The 24,227-nt window shown below is 36.9% G+C and overlaps 3 protein-coding genes across 3 annotated transcripts; all 3 read right to left on the reverse strand.

Annotated features, from left to right (window-relative positions):
* Positions 1–45: 45 nt before the first annotated feature.
* On the reverse strand, positions 46–6,448 carry LOC148907246 (uncharacterized). Its single transcript, XM_089036361.1, has 15 exons — positions 6,380–6,448; positions 5,858–5,896; positions 5,619–5,654; positions 5,468–5,509; positions 4,764–4,811; positions 4,224–4,271; positions 4,035–4,102; positions 3,871–3,956; positions 3,504–3,589; positions 2,970–3,062; positions 2,788–2,860; positions 2,510–2,540; positions 2,144–2,176; positions 1,114–1,183; positions 46–970 (listed from the first exon to the last, which is right to left on the reverse strand). Exons 8-15 carry the CDS (start codon positions 3,921–3,923, stop codon positions 528–530), a joined length of 882 nt encoding a protein of 293 aa, XP_088892487.1. The 5' UTR covers positions 3,924–3,956; positions 4,035–4,102; positions 4,224–4,271; positions 4,764–4,811; positions 5,468–5,509; positions 5,619–5,654; positions 5,858–5,896; positions 6,380–6,448; the 3' UTR covers positions 46–527.
* A 2,349-nt stretch (positions 6,449–8,797) lies between these two features.
* On the reverse strand, positions 8,798–19,213 carry LOC116307973 (phosphoglucomutase-1). Its single transcript, XM_031718308.1, has 12 exons — positions 18,925–19,213; positions 18,069–18,150; positions 17,488–17,568; positions 16,198–16,473; positions 14,611–14,703; positions 13,998–14,095; positions 13,627–13,825; positions 13,111–13,227; positions 11,548–11,638; positions 10,666–10,861; positions 10,327–10,461; positions 8,798–9,641 (listed from the first exon to the last, which is right to left on the reverse strand). The coding sequence occupies exons 1-12, from the start codon at positions 19,165–19,167 to the stop codon at positions 9,552–9,554; spliced, it is 1,701 nt and encodes a 566-aa protein (XP_031574168.1). The 5' UTR covers positions 19,168–19,213; the 3' UTR covers positions 8,798–9,551.
* Positions 19,214–20,713: 1,500 nt separating this feature from the next.
* LOC116307974 (cyanocobalamin reductase / alkylcobalamin dealkylase) lies at positions 20,714–24,182 on the reverse strand. Its single transcript, XM_031718309.2, has 2 exons — positions 24,069–24,182; positions 20,714–22,979 (listed from the first exon to the last, which is right to left on the reverse strand). The coding sequence occupies exons 1-2, from the start codon at positions 24,174–24,176 to the stop codon at positions 22,326–22,328; spliced, it is 762 nt and encodes a 253-aa protein (XP_031574169.2). The 5' UTR covers positions 24,177–24,182; the 3' UTR covers positions 20,714–22,325.
* Between the last annotated feature and the right edge of the window lie 45 nt (positions 24,183–24,227).

Below are 24,227 nucleotides of genomic sequence, written 5' to 3' on the forward strand. Positions count from 1 at the left end.
ATCATTCGAAGTAAAAAATTGCACACTTAACACAGACGCGTGATCTGACGCAATGTAAGGACCTCCGTTTTATTTTTTATTAACTTAGTATACAATTATTTATTTATTTTTGTGGCATTAAATTTTTAATAAGAATTCATAGTTGTACAGTATCTTTTTTTTACATAACATGTGCTAATTTAATACTAGTAATTATCTCGCAAATATCAGACTCCTATATTAACAAATCTCGTTTCATATTTCCTACAAACTGTAATTGCTCATATTCAGAATACATATAATATAAAAATGGCAGCAGTACTTTTTTTAAAATGCTGTAATGATATGTGTTACAGAATGTATCCCAATTCCCAATGAAAGTTTTAGTGGACATCAAAGTTTTTCCATGGCATATATATTTGGAAATTATTTTTTTTCATAAGCATGTGTCCTGTCCGTGGAATGTTGTGGTATGGCCTTGATGACGTCCACCAAAACCGAGTTTGTTTGACCGAAAATGAAAAAAAGCCAGTGACGAATTAAGTAGACTAGTTATTCTTCATACGTTTAGCTTTTTCCCTCCTCAATATTCTCCTTCTCTTTTTCGCTGCTTCTTTTGTTTCTTTGTTTTCCCTTTCCTTTTCCCTTCTTTCCCTTTCCTCCCTTTCCTTTTCTTCGTTTTCCCTTGGTTCCCTTTCCTCCATTTCCCTTTCCTTCCTTTCCCTTTCCTTCCTTTCTCTTCTTTCCCTTCTTTCCCTTTCCTCCCTTTCCTTTTCTTCGTTTTCCCTTGGTTCCCTTTCCTCCATTTCCCTTTCCTTCCTTTCCCTTTCCCTTCTTTCCCTTTCCTCCCTTTCCTTTTCTTCGTTTTCCCTTGGTTCCCTTTCCTTTTCCCTAATTTCGAATTCCCTTTCCTTTTCCCTTTCTTCCTTTTTTCTCTTTTCACCATTTTTTCTTTCTTTTTCTTGTTGTTTAAGGTTCACAATCAAGTCATCTGTAAATTAAGAAAAAACATCCAACTACATTAATTGTGTACTTATAATTTATTGTTTATACTAATTTTTTTATTTCTTTTTTTGGAATGTTTTGAGGTAATAAGCTTTGTTAATAATTATGAATATAATAGACATATTTTACCATCACAAAGTAGTAAGGTCGAGTCATCTCCTTTATCATATTCATTGGGATCGTTTTCCCTGAAAACCACCTGAAATGGGAAAGAAAAAAATGGGCAGCAACAGAGGCAGTATTCTCTACTATATAAAAAAAGATATAAATAGATAATTATTTGAAAAATAAAATGAAAATATTCAAGAATTAAAACATTCACAGAACCCAGTTCAAAAATCCCCATCAAATTGTACTATTCTACAATATCCACGCCAAGGCATAATACAGACATGCCAGTCCTTCTGCGTGCAAAACTAGCCGTTGTGTTTGACACCCACCAGTCCAGGCCAGTCCCTCCGGATGCAATCTCAGCGTTGTGATTGACACCCTCTGGTCCAGGCATGCTGCAGACATGCCAGTCCCTCCGGGTGCCAACCGTGCTTTGTGCTTGACACCCTCCGGTCCAGGCATGCTGCAGACATGCCTGTCCCTCCGGGTGCCAACCCTGCATTGTGCCTGACACCCTCCGGTCCATGCCTGTCCCTCCGGGTGCCAACCCTGTGTTGTGCTTGACACCCTCCGGTCCATGCCTGTCCCTCCGGGTGCCAACCCTGCTTTGTGCTTGACACCCTCCGGTCCAGGCATGCTGCAGACATGCCTGTCCCTCCGGGTGCCAACCCTGCATTGTGCCTGACACCCTCCGGTCCATGCCTGTCCCTCCGGGTGCCAACCCTGTGTTGTGCTTGACACCCTGCGGTCCATGCCTGTCCCTCCGGGTGCCAACCCTGTGTTGTGCTTGACACCCTCCGGTCCATGCCTGTCCCTCCGGGTACAAACCTGGCTTTCCGCTTGACACCCTCTGGTCCAGGCATGCTGCAGACATGCCAGTCCCTCAGGGTGCCAAACTTAAGCGGCCATTTTCCAGTCCCAAAGCATGCCCTTAACTTATGCTCACACCTTGAGGTTCAAGCATTCAAAGATGATGCCCTCCTCACCAAGTGTTTAAAAAAGTAAAGAAAACTCAACCCTGAAACTGCATAAGTACAAAAGCACTTACCTCCTTCTCTTCACTGTCAGGAACATAATGCGGCTGTTGAAAAAGAATAATAACGTAATAAATTTAATATGCCTTTTAAAGTTTCTAACCAATCTATCAAGTTTGACCTTTAACAAAATTATTTACTGGATTAGTGCTGGCTGAGGTATGAAATTCAAATTCAAGGAGTATTCAGGTACATGTTCATCTATAAACTAAGCCATCTAGACAGTGTTTGGACCAACGTTCAATTAATTTCCAGTTTGCTAGAATAATTGTAGGCCGACCAATATGGAAACACATTGAAAAATATGGGATGGCTAGTTCTATTTAAGAACTATGCAAAAAAGTAAATTTTAAATTAAATTGTGTTTTTGTAATACTCACATCTACCAATAGTTTACTTTGTTTCTTTTTCCTATGAACATCGCAATAAAATTATTATTATAAAATTACAGCAACAACAAAAACATTAATAATAATGAAATGTATGCTTTATTGTTAGCTGAAAAAAACTAAATGTTTCTACAATCTAGTCTTCACTCAAGAAAACTTGCCCTTCAATATTCCATATTCAAGCCTTCCCAGGCTCTTAATTTTTTTGGGGGAGGGGGGGGGGGGGGGGGGAGGGGAAGAATATAAATGTTTTTAAAAAAAATACTTACTTCAGTTGGGGTTTGCGTCTAGAATATTGTAATTCCTCCATTGCATTTACAAATCTTTGTGTATATACAAACCCTTCAACAAAAAAGTGACCATTCCATTATTAATGAAGTCAAATATATTTTATAAATATTTATATTATACAAAAAGTGTAAATAATAATCACTGTACCATGCAAACTTACCAGTTTGTATCAACTTTATTTCCATTTCATGTTTATTCAAAGGGAAGCAAAGGATTAACTTCCCTTTTCCTTTCATGGAGAACTTTCTGTAAACTACATTAGGATCCAGATTGAAAAGAAATTCATTTTATAAATCGGTTATGAAACACTAGTTTAATTTCATATAAATGAATGGCCATGGTTTATATACCCAACTTTTTTCCCCCTGCACAATTCCACTGCTATACGTTATAGTAATAATAAAAAGTTGAGTTATACACTGTGAAAACATGAAAAAACGAAAAAAGTACGTTTTTTCATCTTTTCACGGTGTATAATTCAACTTTTTATCATTACTGTTTCATTAGAAACACCGAGGCATCTCACACTAGATTTTAGCTAGTTATCTCGCCTTATATTACAATAGTGAGTGCCAGTAACAGCATTTCAATGACTGTAAATCACTGTGCATATAGCTATTGAACATTGTTTTTTTATGGAACGTACCATTGCTTTCTCTATTATACTAATAATCAACAAATAATTTTTTCTTACGTTCTTCACTTGCATGGGAGCCTTCCTGTATGAAGACAATTAGCGGAAAGTCGCCTTCCATTTCTTCAGCAGAATTACTGAGTGATCTAGTAGTGATAGTCGTTTGTTACTAAATGTACTGTCCAATAAATTTTATATTCACAAGCATGATAAGAACAAAAACATATATCTGCAACAACATGCTGTGCAAGTTTTTTTGAAATGGCTTCCAAAAATTTGTCTTTGTTAAAATATATTTCATTGATGTCTAAATGGGAAGTTTTGACTGGATGGACATTTTTGTCAGCCCATACGTTCGACAATGTCACCAGTCATATATCATGCTCATATCAAAATAATTGTGCCCTCAGAGCACTATATATAGTACCTTAAGAATTTGTGGAGATCTTCATTCTCCTCCTCAGCAATCAGAAACAACATTGGCCTCTGTAGATGGAAGGCTTGGAGACATGCCTGAACATGAAAATAGCATTATTTATACACTTTGGTGACATACATTATATAACTATGGAGAAAAAAACCTATAACTACCTCATCCAGATCATCCACAGGAAGGATGACAAGCCCACTGACTTCATTCAGTCTATCCAATGCTGAAGCTGGTTGAAGGAAAAAATAAAAAGGGAAGGTGAAAAATATAACAAAGCATTAGTAATAGTAAAGGAAAACAATTAAAAACTATTACTTTCAAAATAGAATTGATATGGTGTACATATATACCTGACTCATTTATATGACTGAATATGCTGCTTTCTTTTATTTCACCAACTGAAGTAACGAAGCAGAATAAAAAAATTAATAAACTGGAATAACAAAATAAAAACTGGTGTTACAAGCTTTTAATTGTAATACCTAAAAAAATAACAGCTGTACTTAAACAGAGTTGGAACATTATGGAGATTATGGAGAATAAGGACTTTGGATGACTATATTTGTAATATTTAGAATTTTGGTTTCAAGATGGCTGCTTCTGTCATACAGCACGTATCAATTTCACTTTTTGCCAAATTTCCTGACTTTCAAGTGAGAGCTAGTCGTTCATCAAACATCTGAATTATCTGTCTTTTACATATTTGTCCACACAGTCACTACTATGCACATGCAAGCTTTTTGCTGCAAAACAAATATTTCAAAGTCCATGGTAAAGCAAAGGATTCTCAATTTCTGTCAACTAACATGGCATGCAGCATATGAACACTGACATAGCGAACCTTAACACATTGTGGCCTATTAAAGCATGAATCATGATCACCCACTTACCAACCAATCCTTCATCACGATCCTGAACAAATTGCACCTGGTTAGGATCTAATCAAAGCAATTCAAAAGATATAAATCAATGAATGGTGACTCTTTCTTTAAGAGAACTGGGTCTTCTATTTAAAAAAAACATATGAAAGGGCTGAATTGAATATGTTATTAAAAACACTGTAAATGTTCAGTTCAGTTCCAGGAAAATCATTCGGATTTCTCACACAAAACTTCCTATGAACAGTACATATTATAGGACCTTTAGGGCTGTTGTTGCAAAAAGTGCTTACAGATGCAGGGTTGTCAATAACATTTTTGGTGGGTGGGTATGAAATTGAAATAGGTGGCTGACACTCACACACAATGGGAACCGAATTGGTTGAACAGGTGGTACAATCTGCTGGTTGCTGGCTTATATTGACATCAATAAGATGAGCATTTTAAACATGTTTAGGTTTCTGCTTCTTGAAGGGTAAAGTTAACTATTGCACAGGTATGTAGCTGGTCTCTACTAAGCTGGTGACCTTCCGATCTAGATATCACTGTTGTTGCTATGTTTAGAATGATATTTTGCTAGTTTTATAGCTGATATTAAATTCCTTTCTTGTAACTGAAGTCTATCAATCCCACAATAACTTGAAATATGCATCTTAAAGTAACCATGGAACTTGTTATTGCACGTCTAATGTAACTAAGCCTATACCATTACTTACATGATGGAGATGGCAATTGCGTTGCAGGACTGTTTGCAGCTGCTAATTAAAGGGAAATAAAAATACGAAAAAAATATTATTATAAATATATTCTGCATAGTTGATTAGAAGTCTGTTAGCAAAAACAAAATTGTAACTTTATTTAACTTACGTGAAGTTGATTCATCTAGCCACGGTGAAGATGAACCTGAAAATGGTAGACGAAATATAACATAACATCATTAAAATCAATGATGTACTGTACCAATGTAAATGTTACAAACTTTTTTATTTTTTTGCAAGTTTTTATTTCTTTATTGGCCCTGCAGTGTTGGTAATGTTTATCCTATGACCAGTGATTTGGTCCAAACTGGAAAGCACACAATGAAGAGATAAGAAGATAAAACATACCACCAAGTTCAGGGCTTTCTTCACTACTGTCTGATAAACCTATAAAAAGGATAAAATAAATTAATCCTTGATATGCACTTGTTATCTTAATAACAAATGATTTCAAAAATATATAGCTGGTACAACTAAAAAATTAAGTTCTTAGAGTATTGGAATCGCATAACAATGTTATCATTATCTCCATCATCTAATTCTTCAAAATCACTGGCATCTACATTATTACAATACAATAGTTATTAAACTATGATATATGTATAAATCATTATCTTTCTAATGGATTCAAAACAATGTCATGGGGATTGCTAGCTGGTGTTTCCTATATATGTCCCCTCCTAAAAATTCCTAGGCTACCAATTTGAATCTAAAGGAATAACATAACATGAAAAAAAATTAAAAACAAAAAAACTTTTTTCATCAATATTCATTTATTTATATGGTTATGAATATATAGATAGAACCATATCGAATAACGAAAAAAGAGCCCCAGAAAGTTTTTTTTGTTGGAAAACACCTAATACATACATGTTAAATTTTTTTTGGCTGCTAATCCTCTTAGGCCAGGAAAAGACTTTAATGGTGTACCTGCAAAAGAACACAAATGTAGTCTCGTAAACCAAAAATTAAGACAAAAAAGAGAGATACATATATAACTGGTTCATTATAATCTTAATATTATATATCCAAATCGAATCCGCATTTACGATACGAAGACTTCTGGCGTGACCTCGGGTCGGTTGCCGAAAGAAATCCGTTGAACTGGTGTACAGTGAGCTCCAAGTACGGGTCAGAACAAGCGAGGTAGTATGTGAATACAGGCAAATTTCATGGCTTAAAGACGCGAAGACTAATCTCTAATGCGACTTTCTCGGTTCTATAGGGATGTGAGAGAAGGGTCATGACTAAAATTTGGTGCTGGAAAGAAAATTCGAAGACGTACGAGGTTTCAAAGACTCGTGATGGCTCGCTTTTGGATGCCGAGTTTCCAACCTTCTCTTATTTCTTACTGGTGGGGGAAAAAATCCTTAAAACGGGCTAAATTCAAAAAATAACCACGCAGAGCGAAAAAAGTGCTATTTCTCAATGATAGGGTAAAATTTCGAGGCTTTATTTCACGTTTTGATGGTTTTATTGAAATTTTTGATGATTCCCCATACATTTCCTTATAACAGGACACCACAGAAACCAAGCTTGGGCTACCTGTGTCTTTTCTAGGTAAATTGTCAGTAAAAGATACAAAAAGTTTTTTTTTTCGCCGAAGCAAAAAAAGCTGACGTGAGCGTGCAACCCATAGGCAAATGGTTCATGCTTTTCAACCAATCAGATCGCGCGGATTTACTTGACTATAATCTTAAAACGGGAATATTTCCCGATGAACGGAAATCCGCAAGAGTAACCCCTCTCTATAAGAACGCAGGAAAACGCAACGACATGACAAACTACAGACCAATATCGATTGTTCCAGTGGTCGCAAAAATATTTGAGCGAATAATCTATGATCAGCTTTACGAGTATCTGAATGATAATAAATTATTATCAAGATAACAATCTGGTTTTCGTTCAATAGCCCAGTTTCGAATTCCAAATTACCGCTGTGTTCCTTGATTACAGACCCTTTTTGCACAGGGTTAGCCTCGCATCAGTGTTTAAATATTCACAAATACCAACGGAAAAGTAAAGAATGCACAACTTCATCAATGCAAACACTTTGAAACTCGACGTACCTTGACTGGAACACGTGAATATTCTGCACAAACTCGAGGCTAACCCTGTGCAAATGAGTCTGTAATCAAGGAACACAGCGGTAATTTGGAATTCGAAAGGGGTCTATTCACTCAACCGTAACTGCTCTACTGGAGGCTACCGATAACTGCGGGTCACTGAATATTGATCGCGGTAATATTAATGCAGTCGTGTTCTTAGACTTAAAAAAGGCCTTTGATACAGTAGACCATAATATACTATTATCATAATTAGAGCTAGTACCATAGCATTACTGGCCACTCCCATTGGTTTGGTTTAATTCATATCTTAATAACAGAACACAAACATGTACATTGAATAATTACACATTGTCTAAGGCATTGGTCAGGTGCGGAGTACCTCAAGGAACAGTTTTAGGACCCCTTTTGTTCTTATTATACACCAATGACTTACGTAAATGTCTGACTTATTCTCAGCCGCGAATGTATGCTGACGATACAAGCATAACATTTGCTAGCAATGATATTAGTCAAATTAATGAATGCGTAAGTTCAGATCTATGTGATATTCATAATTGGCTCTCTGCTAATACATTAACTCTTAATATATGGCTAAAACGGTGTTTTTATTAATTGGCTCGAATCAAAGGCTATCTATAACATCAAGGTAAATCCACAAATTCTTATAGAAGGGGAGAAAGTTAGACAGGTTTTCTCCTCTAAGTCACTTGGTTTTCAGATAGATCAAAATCTTTCTTGGGAGAACCATATATCTATGATATCTAAAAAAAAAAAAAAATGCCTCTGGAATAAGCGCAATGAAACGCATAAGGTACTTCGTTCCACGTGAAATACTCCTAACCGTGTACAATGCCTTGGTACAACCCCATTTTAATCATTGCAGCATAGATTGTAGATAGATCAAATACAAGACAAAACTTTAGCTTTGTTACTCCGAGTTTCACGCTTACGCGATTAAAGTAAAATAAAGAATTTTTGTCATATTGTGTTATGTTCAAGAAAAAAAAAAGGCTAAAAGATAACCATAACTATACTACATTGTAACAGGTGCCATAGCAACTGTCAATAAAGTTTGATGATACAAAAGACATATGTATATATGTATACGTAAATGTTAAAACTGCAGAATTTTGATCTTACTTGGGTTCCCTGGGTGTAAACACGTTCCACGTTACTGGCTTATAAAAATAAAAAAAATTCATATTTGACTTCTCGTTCGTTTCGTTACATTCTTTGTTTATTTGCCATTCAAGGTTGAGGAAAAACTGGGTCGAGTGGGTAGTCGAGTGGGTATTGCAGTGCATTGTGGGACTGTTTTAGGGGTCATAATGGACGCCATATTGAAACGAAAATAATAATAATAATAACTCGATTAAAGTCTAGAAATTCTTCTAGCCGGGTACGAGCGCCCTATTAATCGGGGAGACAAATTAAAAAAGAGAAAAGTTAAAAAAAGTCATAAAAATAAAAATAAAAATCTTATTTAACATATCTGTCATTACGTTACATTCTTTGTTTATTTGCATTCCGAAGTTCAGAAAAGACTGGTTCGAGTTGGTATTGCAGTTCATTGTTGGACTTTTTTTAGGGTCAAAATAGACGCCAAATTGAAAACAAACCTTTAAAAAAAGTTCTTATTTAACCTATCATTCATTACGTTACATTCATTCCGAGGTTGAGAAAAGACTGGGTAAGGTGGGCATTGCAATGCATTGTGGGACTGTTTTAGGGGTCATAATAGACGCCATATTGAAAAGAAACGTTAAAAATGTTCTTATTTAAACCTATCGTTCATTACTTTTTATTCTTTTTTTTTTTTGCCAATTCGAGGTTGAGAAAAAACTGGCTCGAGTTGGTATCGCAGTTCATTGTGGGACTGTTTTAGGGACCAAAATAGACGCCATCAACTCGACCAGTGTTTTCCTTGACCTCGAAATGGTTAATATTAAACTATGCATGTGATCACGAGGATATCACGTGATCACAGTGGGAGCGTCTCGTCCTGTAACCCTTTGAAGATCAGAAATGTTCAGAGCAATCTTGACAAGAGGTTGAAGAACGATCTGAAAGTGAGAACCAAAGATATCATATCAGCACACCCCAATTCCCCTCGCGTCATCTATTTAAGGAACCATTCATTTCTTACGGGCATAAGGGTGGGGAGGGGAGGGGAGGGGTGGAATTTTGTGAATTGTAAGTAAAAAAATATATGACCCTATCCCAACCTGAAATTTTTGTATGTGCCCCTGAATTTAATGCATCCTTTATTTTAGACCACTTCTTTAGACGTCTTGGGAATTTTATCCCTTTGCTTGGCCAATCTATATTCAATTCTTTCATTTTGGTTTAACACATTTTTGAAAAGAGATAAAGACGGAACTTTTCCTTTCTCTCTTGCTTTATAGAGATAAAATCTTGTACATCATTAGAACATGATTGATAGTACAATCGTCAACACCAAGAATAATATAGAAACGATTGCAGACAGGAAGATAAATGCCAAATTTTTCTAAGCAACTCCTTATTTTATTTATGTGCCCCTCTATTAAAACAAGATAATTTAAAAAACTATATTGTCTATTTAGCCTAGTATTTTGGGTTGGGATGTCCCCATCCAATCCTATATTTCTCATGTGCCATCGCTTACGTCCCATCAGCTTACCCTTCCCCCCACCCCCGCTGCAACTAAAAAATAAAAAATCCCTAATAAAAAATACGATTTTTTGTGACGTGACACACCAACGTTACCTGCGCATCCAGTGAGTGTTTAGTCACGTCTGATTCATAACTCTCTATGTACACCCGTACCGTGGCACCAACGCTTCCAGTCCCACTTAACCGATAAATGATACGCGAACCATCCGAGAATATGACTCGGATCCCCTTAAAAAAAGAACAAATAATTAGCCAATGAAACGTTAGTATCCAAGGCAGCTCTTGCACTAATAGGTCATCCTTCCTTCCTTAAAACGAGAAGTTTTGTCAAAAAAAAAAAAAAAAAAAAAAAAAAAAAAAAAAAAAAAGAAATGATACTTAAACATTAAACATTAGCCTCTGACTTCTTGATCTAAATGTCAAACATCCAACCTGTTTTTGGCTGAGGCTTCCATCTATAGGATCAGTGTAGGAGAAATCATCCATAGCTTGGACTGCGTAGGACTTCTTATGGTCACCCTGTCCTTCTGTAAACGTCTTTCCAATCAGCGATCCTTCGCTGGCTTGCTTACGAAGATCGTCCATCATCTTACTGGCTGGGGGCGCTTCGACGTTTTCATAATCGTATCTGTGCAGTTAAATAAAACTTTAGAGCGGTTTTCGTATGATTAGGGAACATACTATCGCTTCCCCTAAGACTGACTTAAAGTACGTATACACGGTACGACATGCCGTAACATCAAAATGGAGCAGGCGTAGCTTAGGTTGGTTAGTGCGCGACCTTCAGAGCTTGAGGTCCACGGTTAGATCCTTAGGATCTCCACGTCTGTTTCGACTTCTCTCTAATCCGTGTAGCTTCAGCTTTGAATCGTCTTAAAAAAGAGCACTGATGGAGAGAGGGGGTAAAATGCGCACCGTCGGCTTCCATTGATAGCAGTTGAATTTCAACTGAAGGAACTACAGACGTTAAATATAGGTACTTTACTTTAAAATGGTTACCCCTAAGTATGGTTATCGCATGAGTGGGAAACATACGGTACTGACTTAAAGTACGTACACGGTACGACATGCCGTAACATGCCCTGATTTAGATCAGCCCAGAGGTTAAGGTTGTTTCAGGGCATGATCTGTGAGTTGGCCGTGCCCTGACTTAAATAAGCGCAGACATTGTTTCTGAGAGTTTGATCTGTGAGTTAGCCATGCTCTGCCTTAGATCACTGAGCTCAGAAGGTGTTTCAGGATTCGTTATAACTAAAATTGAAAGTTTTTAAACGGAAAAACTAAATTTAGGAACTCCGGAGGCATATAGCATACCTTGTGAAGAAATTTCTGCCATATTTCGTCCAAAAATCCTTCAAGACTTCAGCTACAGACATCTCACGAGATGCCAAGATAGACAGCCATGCTAAAACAACAAGGAAAATAAGGCCGATAGAAAAAATACTACTTTATATAATATAATTATCCATAAAATACCTATATTTTTTCTTTTCGAAAAACTGATATTTTCACATGTGAATATAACATGTTATTTTCACATGTGAAAATATCGTTACCATGTGTATTTAAGCTATTGGTTTATAAATAAAAACTTTTTATAATAATAAAAAACTTATTAAGTTGATTTTATGGATAATTATATAATAAACAGAATATTACATGGGCGCCCATGTAATATCCTCTATATAAAGGACCGACGGCATGAAACGACAAAGTAAACCCAAAACCAATATCGATCTATGGATCTTAAAAAGCGAGTCAATTTGACATAAGATTTATGTAAAGTTATATTTTGAAAAACGAATGAAGCAATTTCTGAGAGTTTAATACCGAGGAGCAGATTGATTTGACTTATTATTTATTTATTATTTCTTATTAGAGCATTTTACTGCAATTCTCAATATTCTGTGAACTCAGACATCTCAATGGCTTGTTGTGAAATCTGATTTTTTGCCGTCAATCAAAATTTATCAGTCGATACCTGTTATATTTTTGACTGGTTGCAGTGAAAAACCAAATTCCATCGGGAAACTCGCAATCAGGGGCGGATCCAGGATTTTGTTCAGAGAGGGGTGATGCGCACAAAGTTAACCCAGGGATGGGTTCACCCTTAGAATCAAAGGGAAAAAAACAGTATTGGTTATCTTCGAAGTAGGGGCATAAAGTGGAACCAGGGAGGGGTGCGCACCCCCTGCACCCCTCCCCTGGATCCGCCCCTGGCAATAATCTCCTCCACAGTTCCCTGCGCCATCTTGAAAGGTAGCCGTGCCTTTACATCGAAGCAAGACGAACGGTGAGCTTGCAATGATAGAGACCTGTTTTTAACACCTTGGACGATTACTCACATGTCTATATCATTGCAAGCTCACAGTTCGCCTCACTTCGATTAAAAGGCACGGCTACCTTTCAAGAAGGCGCCGTCCACACGTATCCGGAAATTTCTGTATCCGCAAATTTTTTTTTTTTTTGTCGGATGCGAAAATGTTCGCGTCCACACGCAGCGTATTCGAATCGTTTTCACTGTCCACACGTATCCGGAAATTTCTTGATCCGCCCTGATGCACGCTAGTGCCTAGTCCTTTTGACATATAGTTTTTCTTATTGAGCATGCGCAAAATCGTGTTTACGTCACCGTATTCAAAAAATTTGCGGATACGACCGTCAACACGAATTTCCACTCTGGAGACCGTTTTCGAAAATTTCCGGATACGGATACAAAAATTTCCGGACACGTGTGGACGCAACCCGCAAATTTGCGGATACAAAAATTTCCGGATACGTGTGGACGGGGCCTGAGTTCGCAGAATATTGACAATGGCAGTAAGTGAAGAAGTGTTTAAAATGGCTGTAACTTCGCAACGGATTTTGTTGATTTACCTAAAAAAGCCCATATTCCATCCTTTTCTCGGATATGATCCGAACCAGTTCCAAAACTCTCTTCTCCACAAAGACTGAGACGATTAGCATCCATTAGGTTACCAAAGAACTTCCAACCTATGGAGAAAAAGATTTGTTTGTCGAAAGGAGGCAAATTATTTGACAGGTTTTCTTCCATGAACCTCAAAATGTTGAATCCCAATAGGCCACTTGCATTATAGCGTCATTTACTACAAGTACCAGAATCCCTTGCACACTTTCCTTTTGTTCAGTTAATTAGCACCAACTGTCTTACTATTCTCATGAGGAAATAGAAATTTCAATAAGACAAAAGAAATTCGCGAAGCATTTTAGCAGTGGGAGTGAAATGACTCCATCATGCAAACGGCCTTTTCGATCTGTGAGTTAGGCGTGCCCTGGCTTAATTAAATCAGTCCATCTGGAGGTTTTTTCAGGGTTTTAGAATTGTTTCCATAAAAATGAGGGTATTTTCGTATGAAATTTCGTATATATTACCCGTAGGTGTTTCGAAGCATTCCACACCGTTCTTCTTGGCAACTCTGTCGATAGCAGCACTGGTCGGCATGCTTCGAGCAAAGCCTTTTACACCAGTTTTGATGAAGTAAGGAATACATTGGAAGTTTTCGGCGATGACGGCTACAGAGTCTGATGGAGTGACGAAGAATCCATTTTGGCCAATGATCATGTTGCGATCCTTTGTGAGGATAAAAAGTGATGACAAAAAAGGTCAGGAATGAATGTTAATGCTGAGAAGAATGAAAGTAGTAGATAAAGAGAACAAGACAAAAGAAAGGCAGGCAGGCAAGCATCTGTATTTCCCACTGATTTAGTTATTCATGTACTGTCTTAGTGTTAACTATGCTTACCCCATCTCCGTCGAATGCTGCACCAAGACCATGGATGCCCTTCTTCATTTCTTCAACAAGGTCAGGTGCGTATGTGAGATTTGGATCTGGATGCAAACCTGCAATAAGGAAAGGTTACATGTATGAAAATCACTATCACTATCTCCAACAACCATCACTAATATCATCATAACAACCACTACCACTACCACTGCCACTACCACTGCCACTGCCACTGCCACTATCGCTACCGCTACCACTACAACTGCAAACATCATGGTTATCGACAACAACACCAATGAATATAATTATAAATGTGCTACATTAATATATCCACCACCATATTCTCCTCCACTATAAATATATAACCATTACCACCGAGACCATCATCTTAACCCCCCCCCCCCATCATCATCGTTATCATCACCATCACCATCATCTCCACCATCACCATCATTGTCACCGTCACCATCAATCATCATCATCACCATCATCATCATCTCCACCATCATCACCATCATCAACACCATCGTCGTAACCACAAGCCATTATATAACATACTAAGTAAGACAGATCAGCACCTGCCTTTAACTATTCTTAAATATGAAATCTAAGAAAAACCAAATATCCTAACCTCCAAAGTCTTCTAAAGGTGCACATCTGACGACATAGGATTCTGGTGCTCCAAGTTCTCCACATATGATTCTCTTAGCATAAGGACCAGTAACTGAAACAATGACAAATAATTTAGCAAATTATATACCATCAATAGTTATATGAGGGCAGTGTTTTCCAAGCAAAGTAGCGATGCTTTGAATTTTGCTTGGAGGCATTCAACCATTCATGGTTCTAACTTCTCTATAATTACCATTGCTATCACAACAAGTTTAACAAATAAGCTAGAATATTTCAGGATAAAAACTCTTATTCCTGAAAACTGACTATGTAATATTTCAAAGCTGACAATGAGGACTGGATGGGATTTCAAGTCCAAGCAATTAGTTCGAGTCTGAGGCGAAGCCAGAGACTGGAACTAATTGCGTGGACATGAAATCCCATCCAGTCCGTTATTGGAGGCTTCGAAATGACTTCTCATGCTCATTATTATTCGACTTGGAGTAACTGGAACAAAATTAACTCAGTCCTAGGACTGAATTAATTTTGTTCCAGTTACTACAGACTGAATTCAGTCCTTTCACATGACTTTACCAGGTTTCAAGTAACATCATGTGGCCCAAAAATAGCCCATTGATTGGCTGGTTTCCTCATGGAATATTTATGAGTATGAGAAAAACTGTTTCAATTATTCACGGAAATAAAATACAATTGCTTCACAATCTTTGTAGTACTAAACTTGCTTTATACAGTTAATCCCTGGGGGCTAATCTTCTCCATTTTTGGTAGGGATGTGCCGCTAAGCCCTCTCAACCCTGACCCTGGTGCTTGCAAAAATAGATACCCTGTTCCAGAGAGCAAGCAGAATTTCATATATCCGGTTCCAGAAAGAGAGCTGATGTAACCTTTTCCAGAGTAAAATCGCTAAACATCCCCCCCCCCCCCCCACTGCAGTAATCTTCGTAGTGACAGATATTTTGTGGTTGCTTGTGAGACAATATTTCAATACAACTGGAAAAACTGCTGCAATGGTGAACCATGAATAAATTTCTTCTACAGCCTTTCTCAAACTCTCACACTCATTAATAATTCGTGAGGACAAGACCAAGAAAATGTGGGGAAGGAGGTTTGGAAATGTGTTTTATTTAGCATAAAATTTGTGCAACATATGCTTTGAATTTCTCCAATAAATATTACTAGTTTGATAAGCCATATCCATCTTGTCTCTTATTTCTCAATGTTTGGAAATCAGATTCTTCATGTGTTCAATATATATATATATACACTCGATTGCAGAAACGTAGTATACATTTATACAAATATCTAAGTTATTCAGTATATTTAATGATATGCAAAACAGAAAAATCGCTTTATTTATTGTTTGTTTTATTCACTGACTGTCAAAATATTTTTTTCTTGTCTGTTTGATCATACAGATTATAAATCAGTTGGTTTTAAGCATTGAAAATGGTTATTTTGTATTATGCATCTCATTAGATATTTGTATAAATGTATAAATGTATACTACAACGTTTCTGCAATCGAGTGTATATATATATATAAAGTGTTTGATACATTGCATAAAATGTCTGGATCTACTATTTACCTCCATTCATTGAATCCAAAAGAAGCTTCATCCCTGCTTGCTCACCAGACCCACTTAAGAAAGCCTTCAGAAGCGGAAAGTCAAATATCTCTTTCATCAAGTCAACATAGTCTTCTACAGAGTCCTTAATAGTAACAGTAAATTTATGTCCATCGATATTCCAGCTCTGAGAGCTCAAAATTCCCAAGTCTACTGATACATCAGGACAGATCTTGTACTCAGATATTGACTTGGTCAACTCAAAGATCTTGTTTGTTACTCCTTCAGGTGCTGGACCTGTAGAGCATTAGGAAAAGCAAATACATACTTTATCACTTCATCCCTTTACAGGGCTTTGCAAAAGCAATGATGATAACTAAAAATTACAATATGAAATAAAAGTTAAATATAAATGCAAATATAAGCATAAATCTAAGATAAAATATACTATATATTTACACCTGCCTTCAAAACGGCCCCTGAATAGGAACACATGTATATAAACACATGTCCCTCGGCAGCACCTTTAATTTGGTAACAAGGTACTGACTATACATAAAAGCATTACGTGCTCATGCATGCAAATCTCAAAATACTATTTTCATAGTTGCATACATACACCTAAGTCCAAAATGGTGCACGGCCGAGTGAGTTACAGTAAATGAAATTAATGTGTCCCGGCCCAAATGCAAAAAAATAAATATATGGTGTCAATGCAAAGTATTAACACTTGCCTTTCCTTCCTTCTTTCTTTCAGGAACAAACCAATTTTGTGACATCAAATTATAAGAAAATACTGTAAATTCGTAAATTTGGCCTTGGATTTTATTTTTTAATGTTTTGCTAGTCATGTTGCTTTTTCTTTTCTTTATTGTTATTATTATTATTATTATTATTATTATTATCATTATTATTATTTACCTACCTCCTCCTTTTACATTTTTTTAAACAAACAAACACAACTTGGCCTTGGTCGCCTTTGGACCACGCCATGCGTCATTTTGGACTTAGGAGTACTTTTGAACAGATAAAAACAACTAAATTGTCCTAATTTTTGAAAGTAGCACTTACAAACTTATGGCTCTCTTTCTATTACCAGGGGAGAAAAAAACACAAATCCCAGAAAATAATTCTCATTTTGCAGTTTTGTATTTCTCCAAATTACCTTGTCACCAACTAAAACAAACTGCTTTTTACAAGACAAATAACAATATTACAAGATGACTAAACAAATTATTGTTTAACTTGAAGTATGTTTTATATAATGGGCCAGTTACTATGTCAGCTTTATCAGATTGTTTGAACATTCACCTCCATTGCTGATATTGTACTTGATACCAAAGTCTCCATTTGGACCACCTGGGTTGTGGCTTGCTGTTAGAATAATGCCTCCTGAAAATGATCAATGAAAATAATGAATGGATGAATAAATGGAATGATGGATGGGAGGGAGGAATGGATGGATGGATGGTTGGATGGATGGACGGACGGACGGATAGACGGGATGGATGGATGGATGGATGGATGGATGGATGGATGGATGGATGGAGGCATGGATGGATGGATGGATGGATGGACGGATGGATGGATGGATGGATGGATGGAGGGATGGAGGGATGGAGAGATGGACAGACGGATGGAGAGACGGATTGATGGATGGATGGATGGACGGACAGATGGATGGATGGAGGGATGGAGAGATGGAGAGATGGATGGAGAGACGGATGGATGGATGGATGGATGGATGGATGAATGGACGGACGGACAGATGGATGGATGGATGGATGGATGAATGGACGGACAGATGGACAGACGGATGGATGGATAGGGGAATAGTTTGTAGTACACAGAACCATAATGCAAACACCATATTACAGATGTACATACTGTACCTTGTGCTTTGATCTTCCTTATGACACATGATACAGCTGGAGTGGAGAATATACCATCCTTCCCTATCACCAATTCTCCAATCTTGTAATTAAGGAAAAATAAGAAATATTGAATGCAGTAGCATAGCCATAGTTCTAGAGTTGGACGTGTGAACACCCATGTTTTGACACAAAAATTTCAGCCAAATCCACAGGTAGCCCTACACATACCGACACAGCTTAAAAACACAGGCGCCTGCGTTAAATTCAGCTGAAAACCATACTGCATTAACCAATCACACGTTTTTACCGGCATCAGGTATTATTTCAAATAAATATCAATGCAGTAACTACAATCCTTATTGAACAGTTACTGGGCTTCCTTTGGAAATCCTAAACCCAGGTAGCCCAAGTATTTAATCATAAAATAAAAATAAAATAAATTAGATTAGGAAAATAGAAATCATAAATGGAAAATTTACAATTAAATGATAATGAGTAAAATATTTTCTTAGCAATTTGTTACAAATTCCTAAATAAGTATTAGGAATATTGATCTGTTGAAATACAGATATAAATATTGGACTAGCGATACTGGAAGCATTTCATTAGATGGGGTTAAAAAATCAACGATTTTAAGTCATATGTGGATTCAACTAACTGCAAAGCTTCCACAGTTAAAATAATGATGAAAACTAAGCTACAGATAGATTTGTAGCAGTTATTAACAAAAGCTGTTTTGATTTATATTCATCTATAATAGAAGCCTTCACGTTTAGGTGTTTTTGTAATTTTTCGTATTCTTTGTATATCATAATAAGACATTTCTTAAATATTTCATGCAGTAATAAAAGCTTAATATTGGGTGATTTTACACCTCGTTAGCAGCTGCAATCTTAACGATGAGTTGAATGGCATCTTTCATGAAGAATCTCCCATCTCCTCCAACAACGAGAGTACAACCTTTTCTTTGATCCTCTGGGATCGCATCTAATGTAGCCTGGATGAAATTCTCCGTATAATGGATCTGTTGAAATACAGATACAGGCTTTCTGAGCCCAGAAGTACCGGGTTTTTGGCCTTCAAAAGTCTTAGTTTTCACCACAGAACGAACAACCATTATCAGAAACAAACGTGACAGCCGACACGAAGAACGATGATCGACGTGGCTGGGTGTTATGTGTACTGGGTCGAGTTTTTGTTGTGTTACATTTCCGTTCTTGTCGTTGCGTGACGCTTCCGCTTTTAGTTAATGTAGAGCTGACACCAAACCGGAAAGGCGTTTCGCTTTTGATTTTTTTGAATTTCTTTCAGAGAGACAAGAAACAGAGGTAATAATAATAATAATGATAATGATTCGAATTTATATAGCATCAAGGCGCTTTACAAGATCAGTGGAGGACTTTACGGGCTGCATATTAATGCACTTGAGTAGCAGCCGTGCAGCTTACAATCATGAGTGATTTGTTTAATAGTATGTTATTGTTATGCATCCACACAGGAAAAAAAACCGGATTCCCAAATTGGGTTGGGAATTTCTGAATTCCCAGAGAGAAGGAAGTTGGGAATGTGGCACTGATTCCCAATGTTAGTTTGTTGGGAATTTTGTTTTTCTATTGGGTATTAGAAGGAAATTCCCAACAATTCCCAATTTGGAAATCCGTTTTTTCCCTGTGCCAGGTATCATGCTTTATAGATTACCAGAGGAATTGTGACTTTTTTCAATATGTTAAACTTTTGTTCATTTTTTTGCAAGTTTTCCCATTTCAGACCATGTGCCATTTTCCTGAGAATAACATATTCTGTACTTGAGTTTGTTTAATATCCATATTGTTTCTTCTTATGCACCATTACAACTACATGGACCACCAAGGGGGAGGCTAGCTAAATTTCTAAGTCTCAATATTCCCCCAGACTTTAAGCCCCCAACAGAGTGCTCTGCAGGCCAGGGACAGACTGACAGACATAGACAGACAGACATATTTTTATTTGGTGTTTTGCACATAGTTGTACATTAACTTAGTTCCAAATAATGTTAAGTTAGTTCCAAATAAGTTAAGAGTATATATGTATGGCCAGGGATGTGCTGAGGTCTTGGTCATGGGGGAGTGGGGGGTGGGGCAATGTACCATTTCCTCTCTATACACATGCACATGTGTACATGTTTTATATCAAGAGTACATTTCCAAGAGTACTTGAACTAGCAAAATCTATGATAAGTAATGATAAAGACTAGTGAATGGCACATCGTCTGAAATAAGAAAACAATTTACTCAAGGTAAAGACCTCTATCTACCTTTCCACGGGCATAGTCAGGATTTCCTGAAGGGGGAGGCCGAAATTTTAAAAAACTGCCATTTTGTTTGAGCCCCCAAAAATGCAAAACCCCCCCCCCCCCCAAAAAAAATTGTGCCATTACATTTCACATTTTATTTTTACAACATTAATTAAAGCTGAAAGTTACTATATAAATTCTAAAAAGCCACCATTTTGTTGCCACGAGGTGTGTGTGGGGGAAAGGGGAGGGCGGGGGCGACCCCCCTTGGTTCCCCTGCCTAAGCCCCTGCTTTCAGGGCAATAGTGTCGAGAAACACTTTTTGTATAGAAAAGTTAGGAGTGATTGGTAGGGTAATATACAGATTTTTGAATTAATATCTATTTATGAATATAGTTATTTATGTATATGTTTATTTAAAATTCCATAGATACATATATTGACCAGTGTTAAATAAGTTTATATTACAAATTAAAGGTTTACATTACAATCTTATTGAGATGCATGGCTTGGCTTGTCTTAAATGCTGAATACTTCATCATACTAAATAGACTGTTGGCATATTTTTGATCCATTACTTACTACCAGAACATTTTAGACCTTTTTACCTTCAGACCATGTGTCATTGTCCTGAGAATAACATTATTTCTTATTATTTCTAAGAAGAGATAACTAGCTAAAAACTAGTGTGAGCTGCATCAGTGTTTCTAATGAAACAGTTTCCTTGCCCAACTTGTTCTCATTGGTTTCTTTTGTCTTATTCTCACTCCTTTCTACCACCTCTTTCTCTTTTACTCCAACGAAGGACTGGCGTCCGAAACATCATCTTTTCACGGTATAAAATTTACCCTTTTATCATTACATTCTTATTATTTTCTTAATTGAGTCATTATCCAAGTCCATGTGTCTTCTCAATTTATATTCAAGGTAATGATATTTTGTCTGAAATGGGAAAATATCATGTTCAAACTAAAGAGCTCTATTGGTGTTGGTTTAAACCAAACAGATAAAGTGCCCAGTTCTGGAAAACCCATTGAACCTTGAGTCAATGAGGCAATCATTATCACACAAGAGTCATTTAGAACCAAAACCAGGTTTAACAAAACTATTTTAAATAATGTTATGCATTAGAGTGAAAGCATTTAACTCGTGAAATGAAAGATACTAGTCAGCACGTAATATTCAACTAGACACAAAAGAAAACAATGGAATTAGGGTCTACTAAAGTCTATTAGTCCAACATCTATTGCACAGGTTTAATGACTTCACTCTGCAGCAAATAAATATCAAAATTTATTTAAATAGAAAATACTTTTACTTTTTTATTCTCACCTACACATTACAGTGCAAATTGAAAAACCGTGGACAAGAGAAATATTTCAAGAATGTTCAATAGCCAATCAGAAGCGTTATTGTTATCTTTCCATTATCTTGTGGCTAGAAAGTCAATTCTAATTGACCAAAGAAGAATAGAACATTCCTAGAATATTTCTAGGTGCCCACGGTTTTTCGATTCGCACTGTAATCTGAAATACTGCGAGTTCTCCGTTGCTCAGGGTTAGCCTTAGCTTGTACCCTGTGGTCCAAAGACTCTCTCACTCTTCTTGCTTCTTGGGAAACTTATGGCCAAGAAGCACTGCAGTGATAGAGCCTCTGAAACCTAGGGTGCCTTGGCCTCATTTTTACACAAAATAATTATGTTTCAGTGAATGTTCAGTTGCAGTGCTTGTATTGTTAAAGCTCTGCTTCTTTCATATTTTTTACCATTGGAAATTATTAGTGAATATTTTGAGAATGAATAAAGCTTTCCCTGAGTAAACGAGTCTGCAATCAGAACAATGTAGTAGTTCATTATAATTTAAGAAAACTTAGGTATTATTCTAACCAATAACCATGCATTATTCAGTGTTTACAAGTCCATTTCCTAGCTTCCCAGTTTAACTTTATAGTTTTAAAAAAATTCCACAGCTTTATCTTTAGCAAACCCTGAGTTTTAGTGACTTCTAAGCCTCCAGAATTTCATTTAACAACTCCTTACGATTGGCTGGCAGAGTAGCAAAATACTTCTTCTGCTGCTCTGAATATTTCGAAGCAGCTGGAACAATGTCTCTAAAGCTCCAATCCTTCCAGTGGAAGTTGTACTTTTCTAGCAATTCTATTCTTTTTTCATCCCCCACAACGACATCCTGTGGTTCAGATCTTGGAAGAGAAGGTACTAGAACATCCTTGAAGATTAAAACTCCTCTCATAGCAAACCAGCCACCATATTTTGGATGAACAGACACTCCATAGATCTTCTTCTTTTCACCCCAAGGGTCATTGGTGACATCCTGGTGCTGATAAAAATACGCAGCTCCAGCAGCATGGGCTGCCGTCTGTACGAGAACTTTCGGCCTCCTGTTTGGATGCACCTCAAAGTCATGTATTGGTTCAACATCGAATTCTGGAAATTCATTTTTGACTTTTAAAAACACCTGGCTCACAAACTCATCTATAGGGTCTCGTGGTGTGGCTAGACAATCAAATTTATTGATGACAAACGGTTTGAATCCTTGTTCGAACATTTCTGGGGTGCTGATGATAATGAAAGCAAGAGTATCTGGATTGTAGTCGAAGCAGAAGTTTTTGTGAGTTAATAGGTCATTGTACCATCCAATCTAAAATATGAAGTATAATAATTGTAAGTAAATACAAATCACTGAAAAGCACCCTAAAAGTGTGTGCGTGTGTGTTTGTTTGCATTGGGAGTAGGGAAGCTAGATTTGAAAATATAGAAGACCTATTTATAGGACCAAAAGCAGGGGCATAACCAGGGATTTGGCAGGGGAGGTGCACAGGCAATGATTTGGAGAACCAAAAAATAAAAAAGGTAACCAAAAAATAGCAGAACCAAAGAAAAAAAAGGGATTATGGGTGAGTGATCCTTAAAAATGCTACAATATACTGATGGAAAGTGGTCTTAATTAAATCAAAAAAAAAAAAAAAATTACATGCAATTTTAAAGCAAAAGGAGATAGATGAGTGGATGAGCTTTTATGGAGGAGGGGGTGCACGTGCACCCTGTGCTCCCCCCTGGTTACAGCCCTGAAAAGTGAGTATAACCCTAGGTATACTCCCTAGATCTCCACAGTCTCTGATAGAAGAGGATTCAAGGTGTACAGAAGTGATGGCATCTTCAAATTTCCCATTCAGGTCTACCCTCTTTTTAAAATTTTGTTGTTTGCTGAAAAAAGGCTCCTCTCTCGCCCACTTTCAGTTTTTCTTTGTTCTATCTTGTTCCACATGCAGCCCAAACAAGGTTCCTGTGTATGGTTTATAAGGGAATTATATATGGGAGTTATGATAAAGCCATGACAATTAAGTGTTTCACTCAACAATTTGCCTCAAAACTTGCTGCAGTTGTTGCTTTTACTTTATTCAGTATTCTGGCGAAGTTTCAGCGCGATTTGAGGCCGTTTAGTGGGTTTTTCAACAATCAGCTCTTTTCTACCTAGGGAACTTGCTCCAGCTTTTTCTCCTTTTTGCATATAAAACATCCACAGAAACTTCTCTTTTTCTTATGATTATGCTTCTTTCGACCTATTTCTAATTCCTTTTTAAAGACAGACGCTTATCAAGATTATATATTTTTTGTCATTATTTTTTGCGGGCACGATCATGATTCAACTCCAAATTATTTAATATACCCAATTTACTGTTCTTTCTCGTTCTATTATTTTATTTTTTAAGGTCATTTTCACATTTACCTTGAAAGGATGAGACTCCAAACCAACAGGTGTAAGAATCGAAGCGATCTTGGTAGCGATTCGTTTGTAATCTGGTTGGCCTGCACTTTCACCCTTCTCGTCCGCCATCTTGTCTCTACCACAGGTAGCCCCATCAACGTATTTTGACTGCCTCTTATA

Source organism: Actinia tenebrosa, unplaced genomic scaffold, assembly GCF_029948245.1.
Source record: "Actinia tenebrosa isolate PJP-AT-01 unplaced genomic scaffold, QUT_ActTen_1.0 PGA_scaffold4__44_contigs__length_22323623, whole genome shotgun sequence".
NCBI lineage: Eukaryota > Metazoa > Cnidaria > Anthozoa > Actiniaria > Actiniidae > Actinia > Actinia tenebrosa.

Excerpts from the sequence above, each read along its gene's own strand:
- LOC148907246 (XM_089036361.1), bottom strand. The coding sequence starts at position 3,923 with ATGTTGTTTCTGATTGCTGAGGAGGAGAATGAAGATCTCCACAAATTC. Across the intron at positions 3,590-3,870 it reads GATCTCCACAAATTCTTAAG|ATCACTCAGTAATTCTGCTG; the intron begins GTACTATATATA and ends TATCACTACTAG. Across the intron at positions 2,541-2,787 it reads AGACGCAAACCCCAACTGAA|GAAAAAGAAACAAAGTAAAC; the intron begins GTAAGTATTTTT and ends CGATGTTCATAG.
- LOC116307973 (XM_031718308.1), bottom strand. The coding sequence starts at position 19,167 with ATGGTTGTTCGTTCTGTGGTGAAAACTAAGACTTTTGAAGGCCAAAAA. Across the intron at positions 17,569-18,068 it reads AAGGAAGATCAAAGCACAAG|GAGGCATTATTCTAACAGCA; the intron begins GTACAGTATGTA and ends GATCATTTTCAG. Across the intron at positions 9,642-10,326 it reads AACACTCACTGGATGCGCAG|ATCGTTCTTCAACCTCTTGT; the intron begins GTAACGTTGGTG and ends TCTCACTTTCAG.
- LOC116307974 (XM_031718309.2), bottom strand. The coding sequence starts at position 24,176 with ATGGCGGACGAGAAGGGTGAAAGTGCAGGCCAACCAGATTACAAACGA. Across the intron at positions 22,980-24,068 it reads TGGAGTCTCATCCTTTCAAG|ATTGGATGGTACAATGACCT; the intron begins GTAAATGTGAAA and ends TTCATATTTTAG.